The 26,844-nt window shown below is 47.1% G+C and overlaps 1 protein-coding gene across 1 annotated transcript in view; it reads left to right on the top strand.

Moving 5' to 3' along the window:
* The window catches only part of Ankrd33b (ankyrin repeat domain 33B), a 62,823-nt gene extending 44,885 nt beyond the window's left edge, over nucleotides 1-17,938 (top strand). Inside the window, exons 3-4 of the mRNA XM_051182607.1 lie at nucleotides 8,641-8,781; nucleotides 17,082-17,938. Coding sequence (XP_051038564.1) covers nucleotides 8,641-8,781; nucleotides 17,082-17,914 — 974 coding nt within the window. The 3' untranslated portion in view covers nucleotides 17,915-17,938. The remainder of the gene's footprint in view (nucleotides 1-8,640; nucleotides 8,782-17,081) is intronic.
* Nucleotides 17,939-26,844: the final 8,906 nt, after the last annotated feature.

The raw sequence follows: 26,844 nt of genomic DNA, 5'->3' as shown, positions 1-26,844 counted from the left end.
AGTAGCTTTAGCTGTGGTGGCAGGGACTTGGGTCACTGATCACATTGTCACCACAGCCAGGACACTCTCACCTCATTTTTTATTCAGCCAGGTGTGGGGCTTTTGTCCCTGGTTAAAACTTTCTGGGAGTGCCTGGCGTTGGTGGTGCACGCCTTTAATCCCAGCACTTGGGAGACAGAGGCAGTCAGATCTCTCTGAGTGCCGAGTCCAGCCTGGTCCACAGAGTGAGTTCCAAGACAGGCTCCAAAATCACAGAGAAACCCTGTCTCAAAAAACCAACCAACAAAACAAAACAAAAACAAAAACAAAAACAACAACAAAAAAACAAACTCGCTGGGGCCCTCCTGACAGCATAGCCTGGGGTGTGTCTCCTAGGTGGCTCCAAAGATCAGTCAAGTTGACAACAGAGATTAGTTATCACCCCATCCATGGCTACATTTTAGGGACAGAGAGAGGAGAGACTAGCAGTTACCAGAGCAATGAGAACAGAGAGGAAAGCAAAAAAACGATGGGGAGAAGTCCTGCTGGTCTCGTAAGGGGCTAAGCTGCAGGGGGAGGAGGGCGGGTTAGCTGGAACAGCCTGGGAACTAGGTGTGGGGCTCAGAACTGCTGGACAGGTTTGAATTAATAGAGAACTGAATGCCCTCTTTGGAGGTTGGGGAACTGTAGGAGGGAATAAGACAATAATGGCTTTTTTTCTGGCCAACAGAAACCCACTTTACAAGGTTCCTGAGGAATGCTGAGCGTTTATCTGGTCAGAATCCAGCCAGAGCTGAGGCCAAATTGTCATGTCGAGGATTGGGATCTGACACTAATTTAGTTACAGAAACCCCAAACTAACCAACCAAACATCAGCCCTCCAGCCAAATAAAAACCACACAAAACAACAGAACAGAACCCCATGTTTTCAGAAAGTCTATAGTTTCATTGTGGGCTGCACTGGTGGCTATTCTTGACCACATATGGCCCATGGGCTGCTAGACAGCCCAGCAGAGGCAACCGTGTTAGTTCCCAGGGTCTAAATAAGGGCTTCTTGGTTTAAAAATTTCTTCTTTTTTGTTTTAACAGTGTTTTTCTTTTCCCTGGCTTGTTACTGCACCTTGACTGCCAGTTTGTTCCTCTGCTCTAAATGCAGTTGTATTGTTTGTGCCTTCCCCCACCCACCCCACCTCTACACACACACACACGCACGCACGCACGCAGGCACACACGCACGCACGTGCACACGCGCACATGCAGGGGTGGGGGGAGAAGGATTGGCACATTGGCGTTTGCTTCTGCCAGCCCAGGCTTCTAGCTCTACAAATTGCTTAGGAGACAGTGGGGAGGAGGTATTAAAATGTGAATGGTAAAGCTTTTTGTTGGGTGGTCCTCTCCCCAGACCCTGCCCTTTTGGTGCTGGGGGTGACTCCAGGCCTCCTATGTACTTACTAGGCATAACCTCCTCCTCTGAGGCCCCCCCAACCCCTTTTTTGTTGTAATCATCTCAGCTTGAAGGCTTTCCCTAGTTTGTTTTGGAAATGCCAGAGACTGCTTAGCCCCATGGTGTATTCTCAACCTGACTCTTACATCTGTAGAACCTGTGCTGATTAATCCACACACAGTTATTATAGAGCTGTTTAACACACTGACTGCCAGGCCCTGTGCTAGGAGTTTGTGTTTTAACAGTCTGGGCCTGCCACCAAGTGTCTGATATGCTAGTGTCCTGATTAAGGGACCCACCCTGAAGGCCTAGGTCCCAGAGGTTCTCCCAACAGATATCATGGGGGTTGGAGGGATTCCCTAGAAGCCACTGCAGTGGCTGCACCACTGACCCCCAGGAGATGACTTTAGGGGCACAGAGGCACTGCGAGTTTCGGGTGCCACGATTTTCCTGGGAGCCCGGAGCCCTCGTAATCCGCCTGATAATTTTTTTTTTTTTTAATTTTTGCCACTATCTAGAACTTGCTCTTGCAGTGAAGTCTCTACAAATGGTGTGCATGTGCCGTGTGTGTGTGTGTGTGTGTGTGTGTGTGTGTCTGTGAACTCTTTGCCCTTCTATACCACTGTTTTTACTAATCTGCACTCAGCAGGTCCCCACGTAACCATGGTAACCATGTCATCCAATGCCAGGCTTTACATTATCATTCTTTATTCTCTGTCCTTTGCAACCTCAGAGCTTGTCTCCAGTGACATGCCACCTCCAACAAGGCCAAACTTCCTACTCCTTCCCAAACAGTTGCACTAACTGTGGCCCAACATTGAAACATACGAGCCTGTCCTGTGGGGGCCGTTCTTATTCACACCACCACACATGACGAGGACAAAGCCATTAAGATTGTGATTTTAATCTTTCCCTTTGGTCTTTCTGTGGAACTCCTGGCTTTGCACTGTCCTCATGGCATTTTCATTTCCCACCCAGATGTCAAGGAACTCGGGCAATGGTTAGTTCTGTCAACTTTACACAGTCTTAAGACATTGGTTCTCAACCTGTGGGTCACAACCCCTTTGGGGTGAAATGACCCTTTCACAGGGGTTGCATAGCAGATATCTTGTACATTGCCATTCATAACAGCAGCAAAAATAAAGTTATAAAATAGCAACAACTGAGTTAAAGGGTCGGAGTATTAGGAAGGTTGGCCACTGATCCAGGATCACCAGAGAAAAGACCCTCAGTGAAGGACAGTCTAGATCAGGTTGACCTGTGAACATGTTTGTGGGGATTGTCTTGGTTTCATTAACTCATACAGGAAGACCCGGTCCACTGTGGGTGGCACCATTCCCTACGTGTGGGTTTTGGAGTGTATAAGTGTAGAGAAAGCGAGCGGAGTAGAAACTAGCATGTATTCATTCTCAATGCTCTTGACTGTGGATGTGCTATGACTGGCTGCTTGAGCTCTCCTGCCTTGACTTTCCCTCAGTGATGGACTGGGACCCTAATTGTCAGCAGAATAAACGCTTTCTTCCCCAGACTGCCTTTTATCACTGCAATAGAATGAAACTACCAGGCGAGGTGGTAGCGGTTGAGAACTGCCAGATGTGGGTGCTGGGAGCCAGACTCAGGTTCTCTGAAAGAGTAGTGTGTGTTCTTAACACTCAGCTATTTCTCTAGCTCCCATGCCCTTAAGAGGTGGAGGACCCAGGGACAGCCAGAGGTCACTGAGCCACATCCACAGCCCTTTTGTTCTTTTCAGACATGGTCCCACTGCATTGCCCAGCTGACCTTCAACTTAACAGTTGTCCCACCAAAGCTTCCTGAGCAACCAGGATTATGGGCTCGTTCCACTGTGCCCAGCTCTTCATTGTAAAACACACGTGTGTGTGTGTGTGTGTGTGTGTGTGTGTGTGTGTGTTCATGCATGCATGCGAGTATAGGCTGGGCCCTTCCTTTTTTAAAACAATCTATCATTTCCAATCATCAGGGTCTTGTTTTACCTTGAGTTTTATGAAGGGCTTGTTTCCTCCCCACCCTCCCTTTCACCCTCCTCCTCTTATTTTAAAGAAAAGATTAGAATTTTGGGAAGCTATTGCTTTTCTAGCCTTGACCTGCCCCTTCCAGTAAACCTAGCTTTCATACCTGTAACACACTACCACTGTGCCTGAGCATTCCCAGGCAGAGCATTCCCAGCCACTGCCCTCCTCTTGTACCCTGGAAGGCAGGAAGGGAAGCTTGCCTTCCCCCAGCCCTGCTTCCCCAGCTCTGGCTTCTCCCTCTCCTCTTCTAGTAGCAATTCCCAGGGAATCTCTGTCTGCCTCTGCATTTCCAAAGCCAAGAGTTCCCTCTACTGGCCCGATTGGGAGAGCACAGTGAGTCAAGTCACACAAGACAGCTCTGGATGGAGGAAGACATCTTACCACCTGCCCCTGTTCTTTGTGACAGCAAGACAGCCATAATTGGTGCTTGTGACCATGTTGAATGATGACCATTTAATCTTAAATGGTGGGGCTGGTGGCTTGATGATCATGAAGTGTCTGTTGAGGGAGCTTCTCCGGAGGGAGAATTGGGTGTGTTTTGACCTTCTTATTGGACAGGTATTCACCGAGCCTGGAGTCTGCAGCCAGTTGGAGGGCTGTGGCTCACCGTGGCACACTGGGTTCAAATCCTGTTGCAAAACCAGGGAGGAAGGAGTGTTGGAAAGGGTGGCCCATCAGATGGCCAGACAAAGAGAGGCTAGGTGTTGTGGATGGGGTGTATACAGAGACCCCGGGTTAGAGACAGAGTTCCTGGGGGTTAAAACAGAGGAGCTGTAGACATCTCAGAGATACTTGCATATCTGTGTCTGTGGTGGCGCTATTCTAGAATAAATCTAGGTATCCAGCAACTTTAGTGTGTAAAGAAAATGTGGTATATATACATAATGGATTTTTTTTTCAACCATAAAGAAGGAAGTTATAGTATTTGCAGAAAAATGGATATGGCTGGAGTCAAGTTTCCAGAAGGACAAATGTTGTATGTCTTTTCTCAATTGTGTTCCTTATTCTATATAGCAGCTACATGTATACACACACACACACACACACACACACACACACCAAAGTAGAAGTAAAACCCTAAAATAGTGGTTCCCAACCTGTGAGTCAAGACCCCACAGGGATCAAATATCAGGTGTCCTGCATATTAGATATCTACATTACAATCCATAACAGTTGTTATTTATGAAGTAGCAATGAACTAATTTTATGGGTGGGGTTCGCAGCATTAGGCAGGTTGAGAACCACTGAGCTAAGGGAACAAAGAGGACTAATGAGAATGGGGAGGGGTGAGAAAGGAGTGGAAGTGTGAGGGGAGTGTGCTCAATGCAGTGTGTGTGTGTGTGTGTGTGTGTGTGTGTAAGCAAGAGTGTGTGTGTGTGTGTAAGCAAGAGCTTGGGGGGAAAAGATCCAAACACGCAAACCACAATACAAAGGAGAGCTGTGAGGTCACCAGGTAGGGGAGAAAGTCTGTGTTTGGGGGATGGAGGGTGATGTGTTTGGGGGATGGAGGGTGATGTGTTTGGGGGATGGAGGGTGATGTGTTTGGGGGGATGGAAGGTGATGTGTAGGGGGATGGAGGGTGATGTGTTTGGGGGGTGGAGGGTGATGTGTTTGGGGGATGGAGGGTGATGTGTTTGGGGGATGGAAGGTGATGTGTAGGGGGATGGAGGGTGATGTGTTTGGGGGATGGAGGGTGATGTGTTTGGGGGATGGAGGGTGATGTGTTTGGGGGATGGAGGGTGATGTGTTTGGGGGATGGAGGATGATGTGTTTGGGGGATGGAGGGTGATGTGTTTGGGGGATGGAGGGTGATGTGTTTGGGGGATGGAGGGTGATGTGTTTGGGGGATGGAAGGTGATGTGTAGGGGGATGGAGGGTGATGTGTTTGGGGGGTGGAGGGTGATGTGTTTGGGGGATGGAGGGTGATGTGTTTGGGGGATGGAAGGTGATGTGTAGGGGGATGGAGGGTGATGTGTTTGGGGGATGGAGGGTGATGTGTTTGGGGGATGGAGGGTGATGTGTTTGGGGGATGGAGGGTGATGTGTTTGGGGGATGGAGGATGATGTGTTTGGGGGATGGAGGGTGATGTGTTTGGGGGATGGAGGGTGATGTGTTTGGGGGATGGAGGGTGATGTGTTTGGGGGATGGAGGGTGATGTGTTTGGGGGATGGAGGGTGATGTGTTTGGGGGATGGAGGGTGATGTGTTTGGGGGATGGAGGGTGATGTGTTTGGGGGATGGAGGATGATGTGTTAGGGTGATGTGTTTGGGGGATGGAGGGTGATGTGTTTGGGGGATGGAGGGTGATGTGTTTGGGGGATGGAGGATGTGGCTGAGGATGGAGGGTAAAGAAGAGACGCTCACCACAGAAGTGAGTTGTCCGAGGTGCACAAGCCACTGAGGGTTTTGAGTGGCTGCTGTGGTCAGACAGGCTTCTTCCTGGACCACACATGCTGTAGGTGGAGGGTGGGCAGCAGGGAAGCCAGGGAGGCTAGTCATAGGAGTGCCAGAGGAAATGCCACACCCAGATCATGGGCATGGAAAAGCAAGGATGGGGCGTGCTGGAAGACAGGGGAGACGGGAGATTGGCAGAATTTGCTAACTGGTGGCATGTAGGAGATGTGCGGGGTTTGGGATGAAGCCCAGGCTTCTGGGTTACATGTCTGGTGTTATCCATCCTTGAAGAAGAGGTGGGGCATGGGGAGAGTGCACCAGAATGGAAGGCATTTGGAGTTTGATGCAAGGGGTGTGGCTTAGTTGTGGGGCAGCCAGGATAAGTACCTGGTAGACAGATATTTAGGTGAGAAACTAAACAAAGGTCAGAAGTTGATGTGGGGAGTTGGGGATTTGGAGCTAATAACTGAGTACGTGGAATGTGGGGATATGGAAGGAGAGTGTGTGGGGTGAGGAGAGGGCTTGTCTGCCCATCTGTGGAGCAACAATTCTCCACGAACAAGAAAGGCAGTGAGGTGCGGGGCGTGTGTGTCAAATGGTGAGCTTCAGGAGTATTCATGGGAAGAAAGTTCTGTGAATGATGGAGGGGGAAGCAGTCAGTGCTGTGGGGATGTCAAGTAACAAAAACGCCACTGAATTCACCACAAGGTGTTGATGGAGTTCAGTCACAGTTGAAAGAGTGCTGGTATCAGCTAAGCACATGGCTGAAAGGACAGGAATGGTTAGTAAAGGGTGGCTGTGTGTGAGGACAGCCCACAGGACTATTGGTAGAAATACAAGGCTTCTGTTTTTAATTATGTATGTGCGTGTATTTGTGTACAGGAGTGCAGCTGCCTGACGAGGCCAGAAGAGGGCATTAGATTCCATAGAAACAGGATTGTGGGTCGTGGGTCACCATAGTGACATGCAAGCGCGTGTGCACGCACACACGTGCGCGTGCACACACACACACACACACAGAGACAGAGAGACAGAGAAAGAGAGAGAGCGTGCACTTGTGGTTTACTTGTCCTGCTTTACTTCCCCAGGGAGATCTATGACATCTTTCCTGGCTGTCAAGTGATACATTGTTACATCCATGAGCTCCACTCACCACCCCAGTCTCCCAGTCTCCACTTGCCCTGACTTTTCAGGAGAACAGTTATTGCTTATACAGCCATCTTTAATTTCTACTGAATGCAGACATCTGCATGGTAGAAGTGTCATTCTCCCTCTGGAAAAGCCTAGGGACGAGGGGTGAGGTGACTCTGGCATAATCAGGGCTCCAGACTCCAGTCAGGACGCAACTTCCCATGTTGGGTTTTCTGTCCTTAATACAATATGCATAAAATCTCTCTATAATGGGCAGGTTTGCTTTATAGATGATTCAACTTGCAAAGGGTGTGTGTGTGTGTGTGTGTGTGTGTGTGTGTGTGTGTGTGTGTTTGTGGTTGTGCACAAACAACATCTACAAATTACGACTGACTTGCAGTGTCACACTTTAAAGAAAATGATCAGAACAAATCGCAATTTGTTTCACTGAGACCCGGACTAAATCTGACTGGTGTGGCGAATGTTCAAGCGGAACACAAGCTCGCGAGATCAAAGGTCTGTCTTCTACTACCTCACCAGCTTTAGAACTATTGAGCTACTGTGGGCTCTTGACCCCCAGCTTCATCTTGACCCCCTTCACACAGAGGAGGCCAAGTGTTCAGTGAGTCCAAAAGGCGCCATCAGCAAGTCGGAACCTGCGTGTTACTTAGCCTGGAGCCGCAGCCTGGTCCCAACAGTCAGCAAGGCTCTGACCCCCTTTTCAGAGCTGTGGCTGAGCTCAGCAGTGAGCCATAGTCCTGCTTCTTAAGACTCAGAACTTTGGTCTATGAGGCTTGTTTTAACTTTTAAGTTGGTGACAGGTTAACCACAAAGATTGAGTTTGGACAGTGTGGATAGCAGCCTGGTGTATATAATGTCCCTCACAAGGGACCACAGAGGTTGCAGCCTGGATATCTGTGTCACTTGGGTGTGCTTGGGCTGACCAAAGCTGCTCAGTGTATGGGTGGATTTAATATTGTGCTCATACAGTGTGTAAGGACTGGGAAGGAGGATGAAGGTCAAGGATATATGTACCCCCTCTACCTTCTACCTCCATTCTGAAACCTGCTTTGCTGGAGTTGCAGCCACAGCAGGGAGATGGATTCTCAGAGCTGCCACTAGCTTCAGACTTCTCAGTCTGCAAAAATTAGGAGAGCCTCCAAAGTGTTTCTTGGCCCAAGGTCCTATGTTGTTCCACCCATTCAATCTCTGCTCAGGAATCATGCTGGAAAGGGGACTCTGGGCCACAGGGGACTGACTTCCATACGTGTAAAGGTAAAGGGAAGGATGGCATCAGGTACAGAGAGGGTGGGGATCCCCCAATTTCACTGGCAAAGCAAGATGCCCCTACAATACATTCTGGCTTTGATGTGTTCCTCCACTTGGAAATGTTTCCCAAGCTCCTTTTCAGCCTGTTTGCCCCAGTGACTCCTGCTGGGAGTTGACTGCACCCTGTCTGTGGGAAACCCGCCTCTGCCCTGTGCCCCCCACCCCCAGGGAGACTGAAAGGCCACAAGGGAACTGCACAGTTCCATTTTCCTGTGCTCCCTGTGTCCAGGTGACAGCCTACATGGTTGATGAGGAGCAGTTTCTTTCTCTGCCACATAGAAAGGATCACCCATGTGGGTACATGAATCTGCATGCATGTGTCATTCTCTTTCAGGGCATGCCACCATCACCAACTACTTGCTCAACTATTTCCCTGGCCTGGACCTAGAAAGGCGGAACATATTTGGCTTCACTGCTCTCATGAAAGCAGCCATGCAGGGCAGAACGGAGTGTGTGCGAGCCCTGATGCTGGCAGGTAAGTCCACTTGTCCAGTGTGGCCTCTAGGCTCTAGATATGCCAAGGGGTTTCTTTTAAAGAATGCATACTAAATAGACCCATACCATTTAACTGAAAACAGTGGCGGCAAGGAATGGATTTGTTTTGCTTTTTTTGAGCTGCGTGGCTGCATTTCTTTGAAAAGCCGAAAGTAATCTGGGGTATATAGCTCAGTGAGCAGAATGCTTGTCCAGCATACACAGAGAATCCTGGGACTCAATCCTAGAGTAATGCAAAACTGGGTGTGGTGATGCATGCCTGTAACCCCAGCACTCACATTCAGAGGCAGGAGGACAAGGACTTCAAAGCCATCCTCAGTTACAAACCAAATCTAAGGGAAGCCTGAGACACATGAGAGCTTGTCTACATTTGGGAAAAGAAGTCCAAAGCACATGGCTTCAGGGCTGGCCAATGAGGACTGATCACAGCACTGGCCATTTCCTGAAATTCCCATTGCTCCTTGCTGATGTGTTCCCTTATCTGTCTGTCTGTTGGCTTTCTAGCTGTGCTCAGATTTATTCTTCAAAAGTGTATATTCTGGGGGACTTGGCAGTTAGCACAGCAGGTAGATTGATGCCCCATGTGCCCAAGGACTGGAATCGAGATTCCGAGAACCCACATAAATGTCAGTGGACATGGCAGCCCACCTGGAATTCCACACTGGGAAGATAAAAACAATAAGGGGGTCTCAGGAAAACGCTGTCTAGCTAGATTAGCTGAATGAATGCGCTCCAGGACAAAAGTCAGAGGTACTCAAGGGAGATCCCTGACATCAGCTATGGGCCTCCACATGCCTAACTCTTTAGGTACATGTGCATGTGCACCTGAACACACATGTGTATAAGAAGTGGTCATTCTGGCCTTGCCTATGTCCTAAGGGCCGCAGTATTGAAGATGGCCCAGGGTAGGGATGGGCTTGCTCCTTCAGAGCAATGGGAATATCCTCCAGCTAAAGCTGGGTCTCCATGACAGCATACTGCTCTGCGTGTCTTCATTGACATCCTGAGTACTTCCCTGTCCTCAACCTTCCTCTCCCTCCCCTCTGAGGATGAATGTGATAGCACTGTGTAGATGTTTGAACCCCAATGTGAAAGTCCTTGGGACTGACCTCCTCACTGATGAACCTATGAGAAAGTCCTTGGGATTGACCTCCTCACTGATGAACCCATTGAGAAAGACCTTGGGATTGACCTCCTCACTGATGAACCCATTGAGAAAGTCCTTGGGATTGACCTCTTCACTGATGAACCCATGAGAAAGTCCTTGGGACTGACCTCTTCACTGATGAACTCATGAGAAAGTCCTTGAGACTGACCTCTTCACTGATGAACCCATGAGAAAGTCCTTGGGATTGACCTCTTCACTGATGAACCCATGAAAAATTCCTTGGGACTGACCTCTTTGGTTCTTTTCCTGATTTGACATTGAAAGGGTCATTGCTGGAGCAACTTGAGTAGGTTTCTTTGAGAATTGAGAAAAAAAAATGCAGTGCACAATAGTGGGTTCAAAGTTAGCATCTAACACCATACAGGGTGTTGCTCTTACTTAATGTGGTTGCTTTAAATCTTTGTCCTTTGCCGAGTGTGTGGCCATTCCTGAAGAGCAAGGGTTTATAAACAGAATCTATGTACTGTTCTCAGTTCTAGATGCTGGGAACCTGGCATTAAGGCATCATCAAATTTTATGCTTGCAAGGATTCAAGCTTCCATGTGTCTTCACATAGCAGGGCCAAGAAGTGCCCTTTAAGAGTCTTCACAACGGGCACTGATCCTGTTTGTGGGGCCTTGCTCTCAGGCAAGGCATATCCTCAAAATTTTGGCTCTTATTACCATCAGAGTGCATACAAAGTTCCAGCAAATGAGTTTTGAGCACACTGAGGTCAGACCACAAAGCCCCTCTGATCCTTGTTACCCAAGAGTGGTGACATTGTTTTAGACATTGGTCCTCCCATGAATGCCTTATTTCTGTTCTTTGCCCCCAGCTGGTTTCCACATGTGGTTCACATGTCCTCCATCCCCCTCTGGTCTGTGACAGTTGCTCTGTCTTTATCTGTTGTTTGTGACTTACATTACATGGCATCTTTCCCCCTTGTCTGCCCTGTGGTTACTCTGGAGTTGTGGGATTCACAGCCTTGGGTTGTCTTTCCTTTCCTCCTGATTTAATCTACATGTGTCGGAAAATACTTTAAGAAAAACACCCCAGATTTAATGAGCAAAGAAGGAAACTTGGGAGGTAAAAAACTTTGTTGAAGAAAAAAAAATCATAATTAGAGCGAACTCCTGGCACTGATTCAATCCTAGGACCCATATGGAAGAGAACGGATTCCTTTCCTGCAGGTTGTTCTCTGACCTTCATGTGTAAGCAGTGGCATGTGTGCATATATGTGCAAATACACATTGGAATAATACATCCATGTTGTTGTATTTTGAAATTAATGCCACTGATTATGCCTTTCATTCAACTGAATTTAATTTATAAAAGCTAGATATCTGTATCAGCAGAGTTGAAGCCCTCCTGTTCCATTTAAATGGTGATTATTGGGTTGGGTGAAATCTTTGTGTTTACTGTGTCAAGATCTAGTTATAACTAAATGTAGGTCTTTAGTGATTTTATATTCTTCAACCCAAAAGTTAGGGCGTCAATCATATCAAGTGCTTTTTCCCCAAATTAATTAATTTGAATTCTCAACTCTCTTTTGGCGGGAGTTGAAATAACTATTCTTGTCATTTTTTTCTTAGATCTCCTATGGTTTCAGGTATTAGCTACAGCATTCAACATTTCTCCCTGGCTCCTGGAAGATGAGGGCATTTGGCTTGGTGTTAATATTGCTCTTTCTATTACTGTCGGCTATTTGCTTCTAAATTTGACATGAGGCCTCTAAACTTTTCCCCATTGATCCCACAACCACTTTGAGCTTCTCTCCACTGAAGTCTAGAATAATCGTCAGGAGTTCGTGTCGTTGTTGGCCATGTTCTTTAGAATGCAGTAGAAACAAGCCCAAAGCCAGTAATACAGCTACCTGTGCAGCCTGCTACTTACCTGTACAGGGACCTGTCACTGACCTCTTTGGGCCCCAGACAATGACAAAGAACTAGTGACAGCCTTATCATAGCAAGTTGTAGGTGGGATTTTGTTCATGTGAAGGCAGGGTGCCTACCTTGGAGGAAGCTGCCAGTATGTGCTGGTTACACCAGCTTTCATTATTGATATATTGGCACGATCAGTAGCTATTTATTTGTGAATGAATGACAAATGGAGCAAAAATTTTCTCTTTAAAAATCATCCTTGTGATAAGGCACAGAACTTCTTGACAGTAGTGACATGTGGAGCTGGCTCAATCCTTGTGGGGGCCATCTTGCCAATGTGTAGGGCGTTAGCAGCTTTTATTATTTCTACTACCATATGTTGTTAGTACCCTTTAGTTGGGACACCCCGAAATGCCTGCGGATATTGCCAATGACCCCTAGGGATGTGATTGTCTCCTACCAAGAGCCACAGATGCAATTAATTAAAGTGGGATGTGATTTTTAAGAAAAAGAGAGAGACTGTTCTGTTCTTGGACACAGTCCTCCCTCCTCCTGGCCTGCTCTGTTCTGGGCTGCACTCCCTTTAGGGTGCCTTTCAGCTCCCTGAGAAGCTTTGATTGGAGCACTCAGCCTCTAGAATATTCTAGTCTGCACCTGTCTTCTTACCTTTGTTTTCCTTTTATAGCAGATAAATCTTAAAAGAAACCAGTGTTCAAGTGAATGGCCTTTCTGGGTTTGTTAGACAGTGGTAAGGATGCCTGTTGAGATGTTTAAAAAGTTTACACTGATATTTGATTTCTTATTTCCATTTAAATACAACAGTATTAAGAAAATGGAGATATTCCTAGGTACCAGTTGTCTGTGATTTTTCTTGAATTTAACCCTCAGCATTTATGTATGTCAGAGGGCAGTGGGTTCAGCAGCAGACTGCAGAATGGTTATCCTATATGATTATTATAAAAGCAAAAGACACATATGATACCATATATTAGCACAAAACACATGTATGTCATTTTGATTTTTATTTTTTAGAATGCAGGATTCTTCGGTTCCTGAGAGCTTTTGACACCAGATTTGAGTTTCTGACTTGCGATTTTATTACATGCAGTTGGAACCACTTCACCTAGAATGATGAATGATTGAATTGGCTGACCCCTTAAACCCTTTAGATTTTTCCTCAGTTGGCAAACCACAGGCACATGTCAGCCCTTATCTGCATTGTCAGGTAGAATACAATAACGTTAGGATTATCGGAACTTTGAATTTAATGACTAGTGCAGCCAATTCTGCAAACCGACCTAGTGGCTGTTGGGGATCAGGCGTCCTGATAATGCCAGCCATTCTGATAAGAATAGAAAGGGACATGCAGCACCTTGTTAACCCAGTGGAATATTAATGCACCAAAGTGACAGGTCTATTTCCGTAAGTGGCTCTGTCAACGATGTGATTTCCCCCCCTTCTCCCAGTGGAAGTTGCCAGGTTCCAGACTTGCTTAAGAGTTCACTTTGTTCCTGAAGTGTGATGTAATCACTGCAGACTCTGGGGAGAACATGAAGTGGAGCCTAGGGTCCTGCTGTGGTTCCTGGGGACAAAATTGACTGACAGGGAAGTGAGGAGCTCACTGCAGACATTGTTCCCTGTATGTTTGCTCTCTTCTTAGACAAGCTCTCATGATATGCTTCTCAAAACCCATGGGATTCTTGTCACCATAATTTCCTCTTAAAGCCAGGAAGCAGCCTATAAGTGGGAACTCTCCACTGCAGAGACCCAGGGAGCAGTTTTTGTAGGACATGCCTTAGGGAGAGGCACTGTGGGGAGGGAGGCGGGAGTGGCTGTGTTCCCTGTGGGACGCTGGGCTGCCTGCAGCCTGCCTCTGAGAAAGGTAGACACCCCAGGAGTGCCAGCTGAAGGCCCAGGTAGGCTGTGAGATGTATCCTCCTGCTGATAGCCCAGGGGTGCCAGTTTCCTGCTTGCTGAGTCTCACAGGAGCTTGTCACCCCTGCTGTGTCAGGAGGGTGGCCCTTGCATCACAATTGGCCCTACTTTCAGGGCCTAAGTTAGAGTAGGCAGGATAGTGATGATTGCCAGGACCGGTCAGCAGTGGCAGGGGGGCAGCTGAGCTGGGTTTTGTAGGATAGATGACATGAAAGGTAGCTACTGGGACAGAAAAGAAAGAGGAAGTGACACATTTCTGCTTCCTGCTCTGTTCCCTCTCATAGGCTGCCTGGTCCTGGGTCATCATGGCTCCCAGGGGAGAGTGTTCCTGAGACCAAGTGATACAAGGTCTGCCGGTTCTCTTTAGCACTTGCTTACCATGGTGCCAGTAGCAAAAAAAAAAATCCCACCCTGGGGACAATTTAAAGAAGGCAGACACATTTCTCTCAGTTCATTGGAAGCCATGGGGTCAGAAGATCCTACTCAGAGTTGACTTAGGTTCCATGACATGTAGACCCTGCTTTTTTTTTTACCCACCAGTTCTGCTTAGCCTGTATGTGTGTGTGTGTGTGTGTGTGCCCAATGGTGTATGTGTTCATACGTGTATGCATTCATGGTGTATGTGTTCATACGTGTTCATATGTGTGTTCATATGTGTGCATATTGGGGTGTGTGGGCATACATGTATGCATGTTGATGTGTGTGTGCATACATGTATGCATATTGGTATGTGGGTATGCATGCATGTGAATGCGACTGTGTATGGAGGCCGGAGGTTAATGTTTAGTGTTGTCTTTTGCTCTCCACCTTGTTTTTTTGAGCAGGGTTTCTTGCTGAATCTGGAGGTTCCTCTCAGCTAGAATGGCTGGCCAGTGAGCTCCAGGGATGCCCCTGTCTCTGCTTCCCCAGCACTGGGATTACAGGTGCACTCCAACATGCCCAGTGCCTGGCTTTTTACATGGGCTGGGAATCCATTCAGGTCTTCATGATCACGACAAACACTTTATCCACTGAACCGTCTTGCCAGCCCCATTTGGCACCTTGATTCTGTGGGAGTCACCAGACCTCCGGGCCCCTGATCTGTGCTTCTGGTAGGAATGAACAGCAGGAGGCAAACAACTCATTAGGGCTCACTGGTCAGGCCTGGCTCACTGAGCCACAGGGGGCTGACCGATGGGGACAGGACCGTAGTCCTTAGGTTAGACCAGTGACTCTGAGATGGGGCAATGTTGTCTCCTAGATGATATTTGACAATGGCCAAAGAAGAGTTTGGCTGTCCCAACAAATGGGTTGCTACTGGCATCTTTTAGAGACCAAAGATATTATTAGAACATCACCACAGTGCACAGGCTATCACCATAACAAAGAAATACTGGCCAAAAATTCTAGTACTTTCAACATTGAGCAACCCTAGTTAGTCCAATCATGATGTATTGTATATAGTTGAGTGTAGTGGAGCATTTTGTGTAGGCAACATGGCAGCACACAGCATGGTGCTAGTAGACACAAGAGTGAGAGCCCAAGTCTTGTCTCCAGTTTTATTCCGTGGGTAAGATGGTGCTGGCTGGGAGTGGCACTGGTGATCCACTGTAAGGACAGGATATAACAGCATCTCCCAAGCTCTTGTCACTCTTCAAAAGGGGTCGTTATAAAGTGTGAACCATCTTCTAGGATTCTTTTAGAATCCCCTTCTAGAGCATACGCTTGGCATAAGCAAGGTCCTGTGTTTAATCTCAATCCCAAGCACTGTAGCACATTTTTCCAGCTCCATGTTTGATTCTGTGTCTGAGTTCAGCTAGTTCTGATAGAGCACACACACATGCATGCATATGCACACACACACACACACACACACACACACACCTCTTTTGTTGCTGTTCCCTAAATACAATGTGGCAACCATAGATAGCATTTTTATTGAGTTAGGATTATGGGTAATCAGGAGATGTTTCAGTGTATCAGGGTGATGCAAATGTACTATTTTATATGTGGGACCTGAGCCACCTCAGAATTGGTACCCGCTGGGGGTCTTGGGCCCAATCCCTTTCGAAGGGAGACCAGGGACAGCTGTACCCATCACTCATAGTTTAGTTGCTGTTATCCTTAGCAACAGTTTCCTGAGGGAAGTGAGTCACTACTTGGAGCATGGTGACTTGGGGTCCAGGGCTGCTAAAGTGGGTTGGCTGTTCTTGATTTATAGTGTTTGTTTTCTGATCATGTTAAAAAGTAGGAGGAAGACTGCTAAGCTCTGGACAGCCATTGCTTTAGTTTGTCATTAGCATTTGAAAAATGTCTCTTTCATGCAGTGTTCATTAGAGTTTTAATTTCGCAGTTTGTTCCCTTTTAAAGTGACATGCAATTAATTAAGGTTTAATGTGTCATCTATTTTTGCAGTGGCACTTTTACTGCCCCCTTTTCATTTTCGCTAGTTTATAAATTGTGCTTCAGCTAATGAGTTCCTCCTGAATTCCAGTTCCAAATAATTGCCATTTTGCTAAGACTGGTATTCTTTTAATGTGTTGCAGGACTCAGGCTTTCAGTTAGGCGAGTTTAGGGAGGTGGTCTTCTCAGCCATGAGGCTGCTGTGGGCCTGCAGGCCAGGGAGGTGGCTGAGTTCAGAACAACTCATCAGCCACTGTATTAGATAGGTGGGTCTGTGTGAGACACAAATGGCCCTGCTGGCTGAGTCCCTGGGGGGGGGGGGCTCACAGACTAGGTAATTGCCCTAGTTCTCCTGGATGCTTTGCCAGCCAAGAGCAATGGGACTTGAACTCCTGCATGATTATTGACAATGTTGGGCTGAGATTGGGCCAAGATGAACTGAACAGCGATTCTGCATCCACTTCTGTAGGCAGAAGTTGGAATGTATGAGGTCTCAGCTGAGCTGGGGTTTGTCTGCAGTGTCTTTTGGGAAAGGGAACTTGGGAGGGGAGACTTTCCAGGAAGATAGGGGTGTGCCTGGAGAGTGTGTAAAGAAACAGCTCACAGGTCATTTAAAGAGCCTTATGCGATCATGGTCATTCAGGGCTCTGAAATTTGTAGAGGGAGCCGCTCTGGGAAACCCCTCCTTGTTCTTACAGCCTGCAGCTGATCAGATGAGGCTCACCACATTTGGAAAGTAAGCCTTCCTACTTTGAGTCCAATCTCTCCAGGCTTGTGTCAAGCTCAGGATTTGATCAAACCACTGGGTACTGTGGCCTAGCCAAATGAATATAGAATTAACCAGCATGACTGTTCCAAATTCTCCCATCATTCATTGCCCGTGGAAGCGCATCCTGGCCGCCTGGCACACTTCGCATGTGCGTTTTTGTTTTTCAGGGGCAGATGTCCAAGCGAGGGATCCCCGTCGTGGGATGTCACCACAGGAGTGGGCTGCGTACACTGGTCGAGTGGAGGCTGTGCGTGTCATGCAAAGGCTGATGGAACGACCCTGCCCAGAGCAGTTTGGGGACAAGTATAAGCTGGAATTGCCACTTCCTGCTGAGAGGCTCTTGAAACCTGTGGGCTCCAAAAACTGCTTTCAGAGATTCACCGAGTTCCTGAGGACCACTCTGACCTCCCGCTCAGGCCAGAGCCTGGAGGATGGAGGTGTCCTTGATCACATGGTTAGGATGACCACCAGCCTCTATAGCCCCGCTGTTGCTGTTGTCTGCCAGACTGTGTGCCCGGAGAACCCTCCCTGTGTGGGGAAAAGACGCCCAGCAGTGCAGGAAATCCTTGCAGCTAGGAGGAACCAGGACACCATTGCTCAGGATAGCAACAAGATAGAGGACTCTGAGCCGCAATTCCAGACTTTGGAGACCCCCAGAGCCAGCCCCTGGTCATCCCAGTCCTCGGGGGCACCAGGATCCACCCCTGCCCCTATCTCTCGGAAGGCCAGCCTCCTACCCTTGCAGTTGCTGCGGAGGAGCAGCGTGCGGCCAGGTGTGGTGGTCCCCAGAGTGCGCATCAGTAAGGCCCCTGCACCCACCTTCCAGCCCGAGCGCGCAACGCCCAAGGGCAATAACAAGGACAGCATATACCTGCAGATCCCCAAGTGGCGGTACAAGGAGGCCAAAGAGGAGAAGAGGAAAGCGGAGGAGGCGGAGAAGAAACGTCAGGCAGAGGTTCAGAAGGAAAAGCGGGCGCCACGCTGGAGGAAAAGGACGTGAAGGGGCCATGATGCTCACCACGTGCAGGGATCCAGTTGGGAGTCTGCGGGTGGTGTAGACAGCACCACAGAGAGGGGTGCTCCTTTCTGGCACGAGTGCATGTTGCATCACACAGCCTCTGGGTCATTCTCCTTTCCTAGATCCAGGAAGGGGGTAGGGGTGAGGGTGGGGGGTGTCCACATTACTCCCAATGCAGAACTGAAAAGATTACAGATGATTTTGCTTAAAACTAGTTCCCTGAGCAATCTGTACTTAGAAGAGCAGCTTACTTAGAAGTCACCCCTTAGAGGACCCCAATTAAGAATTAAAAAACCTAATTTATCAAGGGCATTTCCGCATACTTTTGTATTATGTTATTTATGAAAAATTGAAGCATTTTACAAACGACAGGCTCTTTGTAATTAAGGCAGTTTTAATACTTGTGTTTGGAGACCTTCGTTTAAAATGCTGCCTCTAGCAATAAATACGTGTAATGGCTGTGTGAATTACACAGAACTCGTGGGATTCTGCCCACTTGTCACTTGGTTCTGGCTTTTGCCTTCTTGTGTCCCATGGACACACCTGCGCACTGGCTTTTCCTATTAACTTGAGTGATGCCAAATGCCTGTTTCTACTTGATGAAGGTACTGACTTCTATTCAAAAAGATTGAGTGAGATGGAAGTCTTACTTCCTTTGTTTCATTTTTTTTTAAACTTTTGTTCCCATCATCATCATCACCGTCATCATCATCACTCATTGAAAGTGATTATGACTCATTGCAGAAGTGAATATGTTGCTAGGACCAAACTTAAAGCAATGGGCTTGGGCAATTTGAGGGAAACAGTTATTTAACGTGGGAAGATTTAACAAATGAGTGGTAGAGGCAAAGTCATATGTGCTCAGACAAAATGAATGTGGATATCCTTCAACATGTCAAAGATGCAGAGGGTAGGGATGTTGCAAACTGTGAGGGGCGGACAGGCGACTTTCTGAACAGGTGGTACACCCTGGATACTACACAGTTTGGGGAAGGTTTTCCTGGAGTGGCCTATACTCTGATGGTGGCCCTCTCCTCCAGAGAGTCTCTTTTTGTGTTTTGACTGACAATTCCCCTTTGATGAGCCCCAATGTTTGGCTCATCCTCACACAACCTTTGTAGAACTTCCAATATGTGGGACTTTGGCAGGAATGGCATTTGCCTTGGGTGCCAACCTGTCAGTGAAAGTTTTCTCTCTATATCTATCTTTTATCTTCAAATCATTGGAAAACCCCAACTGGGTCTTAGAGTATCTGTCAAAGTGCACTTTATTTGAGTATTTACTGTAAATACTTGGAAGCTATAGATTCAGAATATTATGGATGGATTTGGAAGCCCTTTGCTGAGGTCTGCCTCATACTATGGGCAGAGTGGGGGGAGGTACTGGTTTATTCTTATTCCTTCCTATTTGGTACCATTAGGCAGCAAACAATAGGAGATCTTGCTAACCTGCCCCCAAACTCCATAAAATAGTACTGTAGGCTGCTCCCAGGAAGACTTAACACTGGTGTGTCACCATTTGGTGTTTTAAAATCATATTAAGTTTCTCTTTAACCCTAGAAAGATACCAAGGATAATGCTTGGGTCTGGACCCTCCTCTACAATTATTGATCTTTGTTAGCTGGGTTTGCTCTTGTGACCTAGGACTTTGGATTTTGACTAAATCTCCTTGGGGGTTATGAGGACCACAAGCAACCTCCGCGATCTTTTGGGACCATCTCTTCTCTCTCTCTTGGCACTGTGGATCTTCTTGTCATGAATGTCCATTACCACCCAGCTTGTCACAGACCCTGCCACTGTTAGCCACAATGCTTGCAATCTACTTTCCTCATGCTGGTTGTCCATAGATACAACACAGTTTTAATCCACATCCCTGCTGTAGAGGGGAGCTATACCCCAATGCTATGGGACTGTGGCTTCTCAGCAGGGGCTGTAGGAAGCCCCACTTGTCTCAGGGGGCTCTTCCTGGATACCCAGTTTGAGCTCCCATAACAAGCTCCATTTATGCAGTTTGCCTGGTTGTCATAGGAACAGCAGTTTTCAGGCAGCTCACCCATGGAATGACTTAGAGTCTGGGTTAGTGCACTGGCAAATCGCCCATCCTGTTTATACTGTTTTAGGGTCACATTAGGAATGGTACATAACCCTGTCAAGCCTGGGTCCCGCTGCTGACCTATCAGAGATGTACATTTTTGGTCCCTCCCATCCATCTACCTTTTCATGATCCCTTTTCAGATGCATCCCACATAAGTATGGACTATGAATAGTGTTGCAGCAAGGGGCTGGAGGCCTCTGCTTCCCAAGTATTTGGAAGAGGCATTCTTCCCTTAAACGTGCTAGTCCTGACCAGGTATCTGGATGATGCTGTTCCTCTTAGCTACATGAAAGCTTTGGTGACACTTGTGTTATTTTATAAGACTTCTAAACCCCTAAGTCTTTGAGTCAATGACAGAGGTGTGAAAGTTTGGGGAAGCCTCTCTTGTTGGTGAGCTTTAGTTTGTTACCTGGGGAGAAAAATTGAGCTGTGAAACTCAGGGGACCCAAGTGTAGGGAAGGCCGGTCCAGCCTGGTCTGTAGAGTCTTTTTGGTGTCTCCAGCAGTGTGTCTGAGATCATTCTATGGGAGGCCAGCTCTTTAGTGGAGTGATGCCTTCAGGGATCTCCCCAGTCAAGAAAGTGGCCTAGCGTCTTCCTCATTCTGGGGTTGGGGTGGCTTTTGCTTTTATGGGAGGAGCATGGGGACACACACTTGTGAACAGAGCCCTCCTACCCATGCTTGCCTGCACCTTCAGGGTCACCTGGGAGTGGAGTGGCTGAGGTGATGTGGAGACACAGGTGCGGAGTTCACTTGTTGAAAAGGAAGAAGCTGTCTCAGGCTACTGGTGTCCCTGTGGGGGTGACCGAAGGAGGATGTCTGTTCTTAAGCCATGTTGTTAGCTCCATCTCCTTTTAGTTGAGGGTTTCATTAGACATTTCATCAGTCTTCGAGGTCCCCTGGTGTCCTTGACATCTAGCAGCATTCTTTTTTTGTTTTGTTTTTCAAGACAGGGTTTCTCTATGTAGCTTTGGCTGTCCTGGAACTCCATTTGTAGACCAGGCTGGCCTTGAACTCACAGAGATCTGCCTACCTCTGCCTCCTGATGGCTGGGATGCCTGAGTGCTGCCCGTGTCCAGCAGCATTCTTTAGGAATAGTTTTTGTTTTGTTTGAACAGTTGTATCTACTCACAGACTGGTCACCCTCCCTGTAACTCCATGCTATTCATAGAGAGGGCCTGATGCATAACCCTTTCTCTGCTGTGTCCAGCAAGTGTCCCTGTGACTCTATCGTCGTGTCACCCCTGTATTCTTTCTTTGTGTCACCTCTCCCTCCCTCACCCTTTTTTCTGCTTGCTCCCCCCACCCGTTTACCCCCCCCCCCCCCCCCCCCCCGGTCTGGTTGAACTTCCTGCTCATCTGGCACCAGATGCCTTGAGGTCTAAAAAGGCAGAAAAACAAAGGCCCTTGAGAAGCCCTTGTTTTTCTCACTGCATTACCAGGCAGAGACCTCTAGATCCCCAGGAGTGGATAGAGGGCAGGGCTGTGGCTTCAGGACATCAACTCTGCCTTCTGCTTTCGGAAGGGAGGCCTGGTCCTCTCTGCTGACTTGGGAGAGTAGAGGAACAGGCCTGGGGATCTGCTTGCCCTCGTGTGTATTAACTGTAAATAGTGAATTCCAAGCGGACAGGTGTCTTCTCAGGGATTTATACATAAATATAGTTAGGAGAAAAGTTGAAGTGAATTTTAAATCTTTTTGATGTTGAAGTCAATTATGATTGAACTGGGCAGAAATATTTCCAGGATAGTGTCAAAGCTGCTGTTTCTTAGTTCGCTCTTGGGACTTGTCTCTGGAGATTTATGGGAACACGGCAGTGGGAATGGCTGTGCATATGAAACCACAGCTGTGTCTCTCAGCTGCTGCCTCTGGGTGTGACCCTCGTGTTAACAGTTGGTTCCAGGTAGGCAGAAGTGACTGATACCCAGATGGACAGCCCATAACCCCCTAGCTGTTTACCACACCCCTGGTCTTTTCTCCTTGCTTTTGAGGATAACATGTCCACAGTCATTCTACAGGAACCCACAGAGCTCCTCGGGAAGGATGGATGAGGGAAACTCTGCACACTTGATCCCTCATGGCCTCTGTGGGCAGTTTGCTTGCTGTACTGGAGCAGGACAGCAGGTGGCAGGAGGGACTTTGCCCTTCAGCTCCTTCAGGCTCCTGGGCCACACCTGATCCTCAGAAAAAGGTTAGAATGGCAAGGCATTTTCCATCTCTGCTTTGGATGCCTCTGACTATACACCAGGAAAGAAAGGATTCATGATGTGGGCTAAAAAATGGGCTTTAGCGACTTAGAGAGGGTGTGTCAAGAGGCCTTTGCCTGTTCCTTCCCAGCTGGCAGCTGGGACCAGGTCTGTAGAGTGCAGCTAAGGATGTTATAGGTAAGATGGGGTGGGGGCTCCAGTCCCCAGGAATCCGGCAGCATCCACAGTTATTCCCCATGCTGCTCAGAGCTGCTCAGAGTCATGGTGTCTCATCATAAACTCCCTCCTCTTATACAGAAAGGGGCTTTTCTCTTCTAGTGTTTGGGAAGTTCCAGCAGGGTCCCCATGAGTTCTCCAGTGCCAGTCACTGCCTGGATTCTGGTTTGTGCTGCCAGCCCTGGGCACCTTCAAGCTAGGCAACAACATGGAGGGGCAAGGCTTCTAGAGAGTGAAGGAGGGGACAGAGGGATAACTGGGACTATCAAAGCGAGAGTAATGTTAGCCACCAGGAATGGAAAGCCTCTTCTTAGTCACCCATTGCCAGTTCCGGACATCTGTGTACGTCGGGTCAGCTATTTTTTTTTTCCCTTGAATTCTCATTATTTTTAATAACATTTTAAATAAGTGACTGAAAATTCCCCTGGAAGCTTTATTTTAATTTATTACTATTATTTAAAGACTCAGCCATGCTATCGGGAATGCTACCTGCCTTGGTCTGGCTGGATTGGTCTAGCTGCTTTTCAGGTATTGCTGGTGGATGCCACAGGCTATACATGCAATTTTCAGACTGCACCAGCCTGAAGTAGGATGACAATGGAAGGCGAAGCCCCTGTTGTGCATTGCCACCCTCAGCAGCAGGTTACATTAGTGGGGACCATGCACGACGTCTTCTTAAATGCACACACCGAAGGGCCAGAACTCTGTGCTTGTAATGTGCTAGCTGCAGTGGCTCACAGTGGCCCCCTGGGGGTCTCTGTGACCTGTTTTGAGGTGTGTACTTAGGCAGTTGCAAGGCCTGAGGGTTTACCAGGAATCCCCAAACAATGTGAGACCTGACATGGCTGAAGTTTTCATACCCGAGGCTGTCTTACTAGAAGATGGCGCTGACTCTGGTGGCTGAGAACAAACAACACAGCTCTGTCTGGCTCGGCTCTGGTTTTGATGTGTGTCAGCTGCACAAGGGGCCCAGACCCAAGAGGAGACCCTGGAGAGCTCCCATAGCCTCTCAGAATTCCCCTCCTGCTTAGGGGGGAGTATGTTCTGTGGAACTGGACACAGGTGGAAAACCCCAGAACAGCGTTTGGAGTTCCCAGTCTGCCTTGGTATTAGAAGGGCTGACTAGTGCTGGGTTTGAAAACAATCCCTTGGCTGTGAGGTGACTTCTGTTGTTTTAAAGGAAAGTGTGGATGGGAGAGGAGTGAAGGTGACCACCCTCGGGGGAGTGAGCAGTAGGCAGTGCTGGCCCGACCCTTCATAGACCTGAGCAGTAGTGATCAGGTGCCCAACTGACACCAGCCAGAAAGTTCTGGAACCTGGTTCACGACAGAGAACAGTGAGTACACTCAATGAACAGCGTGAGTGGACGCTACACGTCCTCTGCACCCCATCCTGGGGCCTGCTCCAAATGATAGTTGTAAAAGGCAAGCAGCAGCAAGAGAGTTGTGCCTAGAAGTTGCTGGGTGTGTGAGAATCTGTTTTCTGCCTTGGAGACTGGCCGGTGAGGCATGGAGCAGACTTCTGCACTGCCAGGGTGGGGTTCGGTTTCTGCCTTCCTGGTTTGAGCTGTTTTCTGAATGTGAAGCAATTTCTTTCGTCATTTTTAAAACTGCCCGTAGTTTCTGAACATTGTAAAGATTTTGAATATGAATATAACTGTAAATTCCAGAGTGTTTTATTTTGAGATGAGAATTTTGCTACAGTTTATACAGGATATTTTCCTATTTAGACCTCAGGGCTACCTTGGGACCCACTAATGTGTGTGACCACCCCACCCCCAGGAGCTTCAATTCTGGATAGACAAATTCTGTAACCTCTAAGTTAAATGTGATATTATTTAATAGGAAGAATGTGTTTCTCTCTTTTAACTTCTGACAAATTCTGTTTTAAAAGTGTAGGAAAAAAAGAACACTGGAAAAAAAATAAAACAATGGTAAAATAATCACATGTAAAATAAGTATTCTCATGGTATAAAATTGTGATATTTGAATAAACTTACATGCATACATTATTTAAAAGTGCTATGAAGTGTATGGTATTTTCCTGTCGTCCGTTTTGATTGAAGCGGTTTCACACATTTTATTTCCACATCCTTCCACTTTAGGTTGCAAGGGTCAGGGTCTTTAATGTGGTGTTGCTCATGTGTGCATCCTCTTACCTCATGGTGATCTGCTCATGGTCCACTCTTCCAGAAGGAGCACCCCTCAGACAGAATGCACCTGTTTTCCTGTGTCTCACTTTACCTGATTGTGGCATACCATATGTATTATCATTCAGGGATTTTATTTCATTGATTAAAATGTCCTTGTGGAGTTTGGGAAATAATTTAAAGACATTTTTATATTTATTACTTCTCTCTTTTTTTGTGTGTGTTATGTATATGTGTGTGTATGTGTGTGTATGTTGTATATGTTGTGTGTGTATGCTGTGTGTGTGTGTGTGTGTGTGTGTGTGTGTGTGTGTGTTGGTGTGCTGGATTAGAGGACAGTTGTGGAAGCTGGTTCTCCTACTAGGTAGTTACTGGGGCTCAAACTCAAGTCTTTACTCTCAGCCATCTCACCAGTATAAAGGCGTATGTAGCTCAGGTTGGTCTCAAATTTGTGATCCTCCTGCTTCTGCCTCGTCAGCAAATCCTACTTCCATGCACCACCACAACTGGTTAAAAATATTTAGGAAATTGGTTTTAACAGAAAAAAAAAAAAAGGCAGAAAACAGGAGGGAGGAGAAGATAAAGCTATGGTGAGGGGGTCTGTGGTGAGAAGTAGCTGGCTGCACATGAGGCTGTCTCTTTAACTTTTAATTTAAATGTATGTATTTTACTATTTTACTCTATGTGTATGAGTGTTTTGTATGCCTGTTGCCCTCAGATCTTCTGGAATGGGTTACAGATGGTTGTCAGCTGCTGTGTGGGTGCTGAGAATCAAACCTAGGTCCTCTAGAAGAACAGACAATACTCTTAACAGTATGTATATTTATTTTTAAAAACTGTATTTTATGTATTGTTATGTAAGACCTTCAGAATGAGGAGCCTCCCAGTTTCAGTCGGTACCCCCAAGAACTCAATGTCCAGTCCAGTTGATGCAACATGCAAGAGGCTTTAAAGAGGAAATGTTTTCGTAAATGGGTCCCCTCAGCACACAGGCTAGAGAGAAGCGTCATTCTCCAGGCACAGGTGTTTTTAAAGGCAAAACCCACAAGCTTAGGGAGGGGTTGTGACCCTCTGTCCCTTGAGTACGTGACCCTTTGAGGTTGGATGGTCTTGCTTTTAGGGTCAACAGACCTTAGGGCCTCAGGGTGTGCTAATTAATCTTGCCTGGGCAAACTAGAGTTGCAGCTATCTCTTTGTTTCTTAAGGACCCTATTTACCACCTGCTGACTCATTGAAAGGAGGGGCAGTGTGAATTCTTGGTATCCTGCTAGCTTAGAGCCAATGGTTAGCAAATTCCGCCCTGCATTCCAATTATTTGGGCTTCATTTATTTCTTTGCTAGTTTAAATCTTTCAGTAATATGACCTTCATGTCAAATAACATTATAATAAAACTGATACAGTTTTAAACAGAAGACAGAGAGAGAGAGAGAGAGAGAGAGAGAGAGAGAGAGAGAGAGAGAGAGAGAGAGAAATCAGGTTACAAAACTCCTCCCCCAGAACGAATTTTTAAAAATCACTTTCCTAAGTTGGGTGAGTGTGATGGAATTAAAGCCCAGCTTCCACACTCCCTGTGTCCAAGGGATAACACTTGCTGGATTCCTTTGAAATGCAAAATGGTTCTTGCTACTTCAATGCTCAGAAAGTAGAACTCACATATCCACTGTGAAACTAGAGAAAAATTATCTTTCTGTCGCCTCTCATGGCCCACGTGTGCTTTTGCCTGAACTCTACCCTTCATCACCCACGGTCACCCTCTCAGTCTCCTTTCTACACTTTTGGACTTTATCTACACTCACATAGATCTATGTATATGCATTATAAGCTCACGCTCTCCCTTATATGTAGACACTGGCTTATAATATATAAGCTGTGCTTTTAATTTTTTAAAGAATTTTTAAAAAATTTTATGTGTATAGGTGTGGTTGTCTAAAAGAAGATGGCCCCCAAAGGGAGTGGCACTATTAGGAGGTGTGTCACTGTGGGGGTGGGCTTTGAGGTCTCCTATATGCTACACCCTGTGTCTGGGACTACTTCCTGTTGCCTGTAAGCTGAGATGTGGGACTCTTGGCTACATGTCCAGCTCCATCTCCGTCTGCACATCCGCCGTGATGATAATGGACTGAACCTCTGAAAAACGTAAGCTGCCCCATCAAATGTTTTCATTGATAGGAGTTGCTATGGTCCTGGTGTCTCGTCACAGCAGTAGAAACCCTGGGATAGGTTGTTTTGTCAGCACGCACATATGAAC

This window comes from Phodopus roborovskii, unplaced genomic scaffold (genome assembly GCF_943737965.1).
Source record: "Phodopus roborovskii unplaced genomic scaffold, PHOROB, whole genome shotgun sequence".
In the NCBI taxonomy this organism is placed as follows: domain Eukaryota; kingdom Metazoa; phylum Chordata; class Mammalia; order Rodentia; family Cricetidae; genus Phodopus; species Phodopus roborovskii.
The sequence above is the reverse complement of the archived record's forward strand: the minus strand, read 5'-3'. Positions and strand labels throughout refer to the sequence as shown.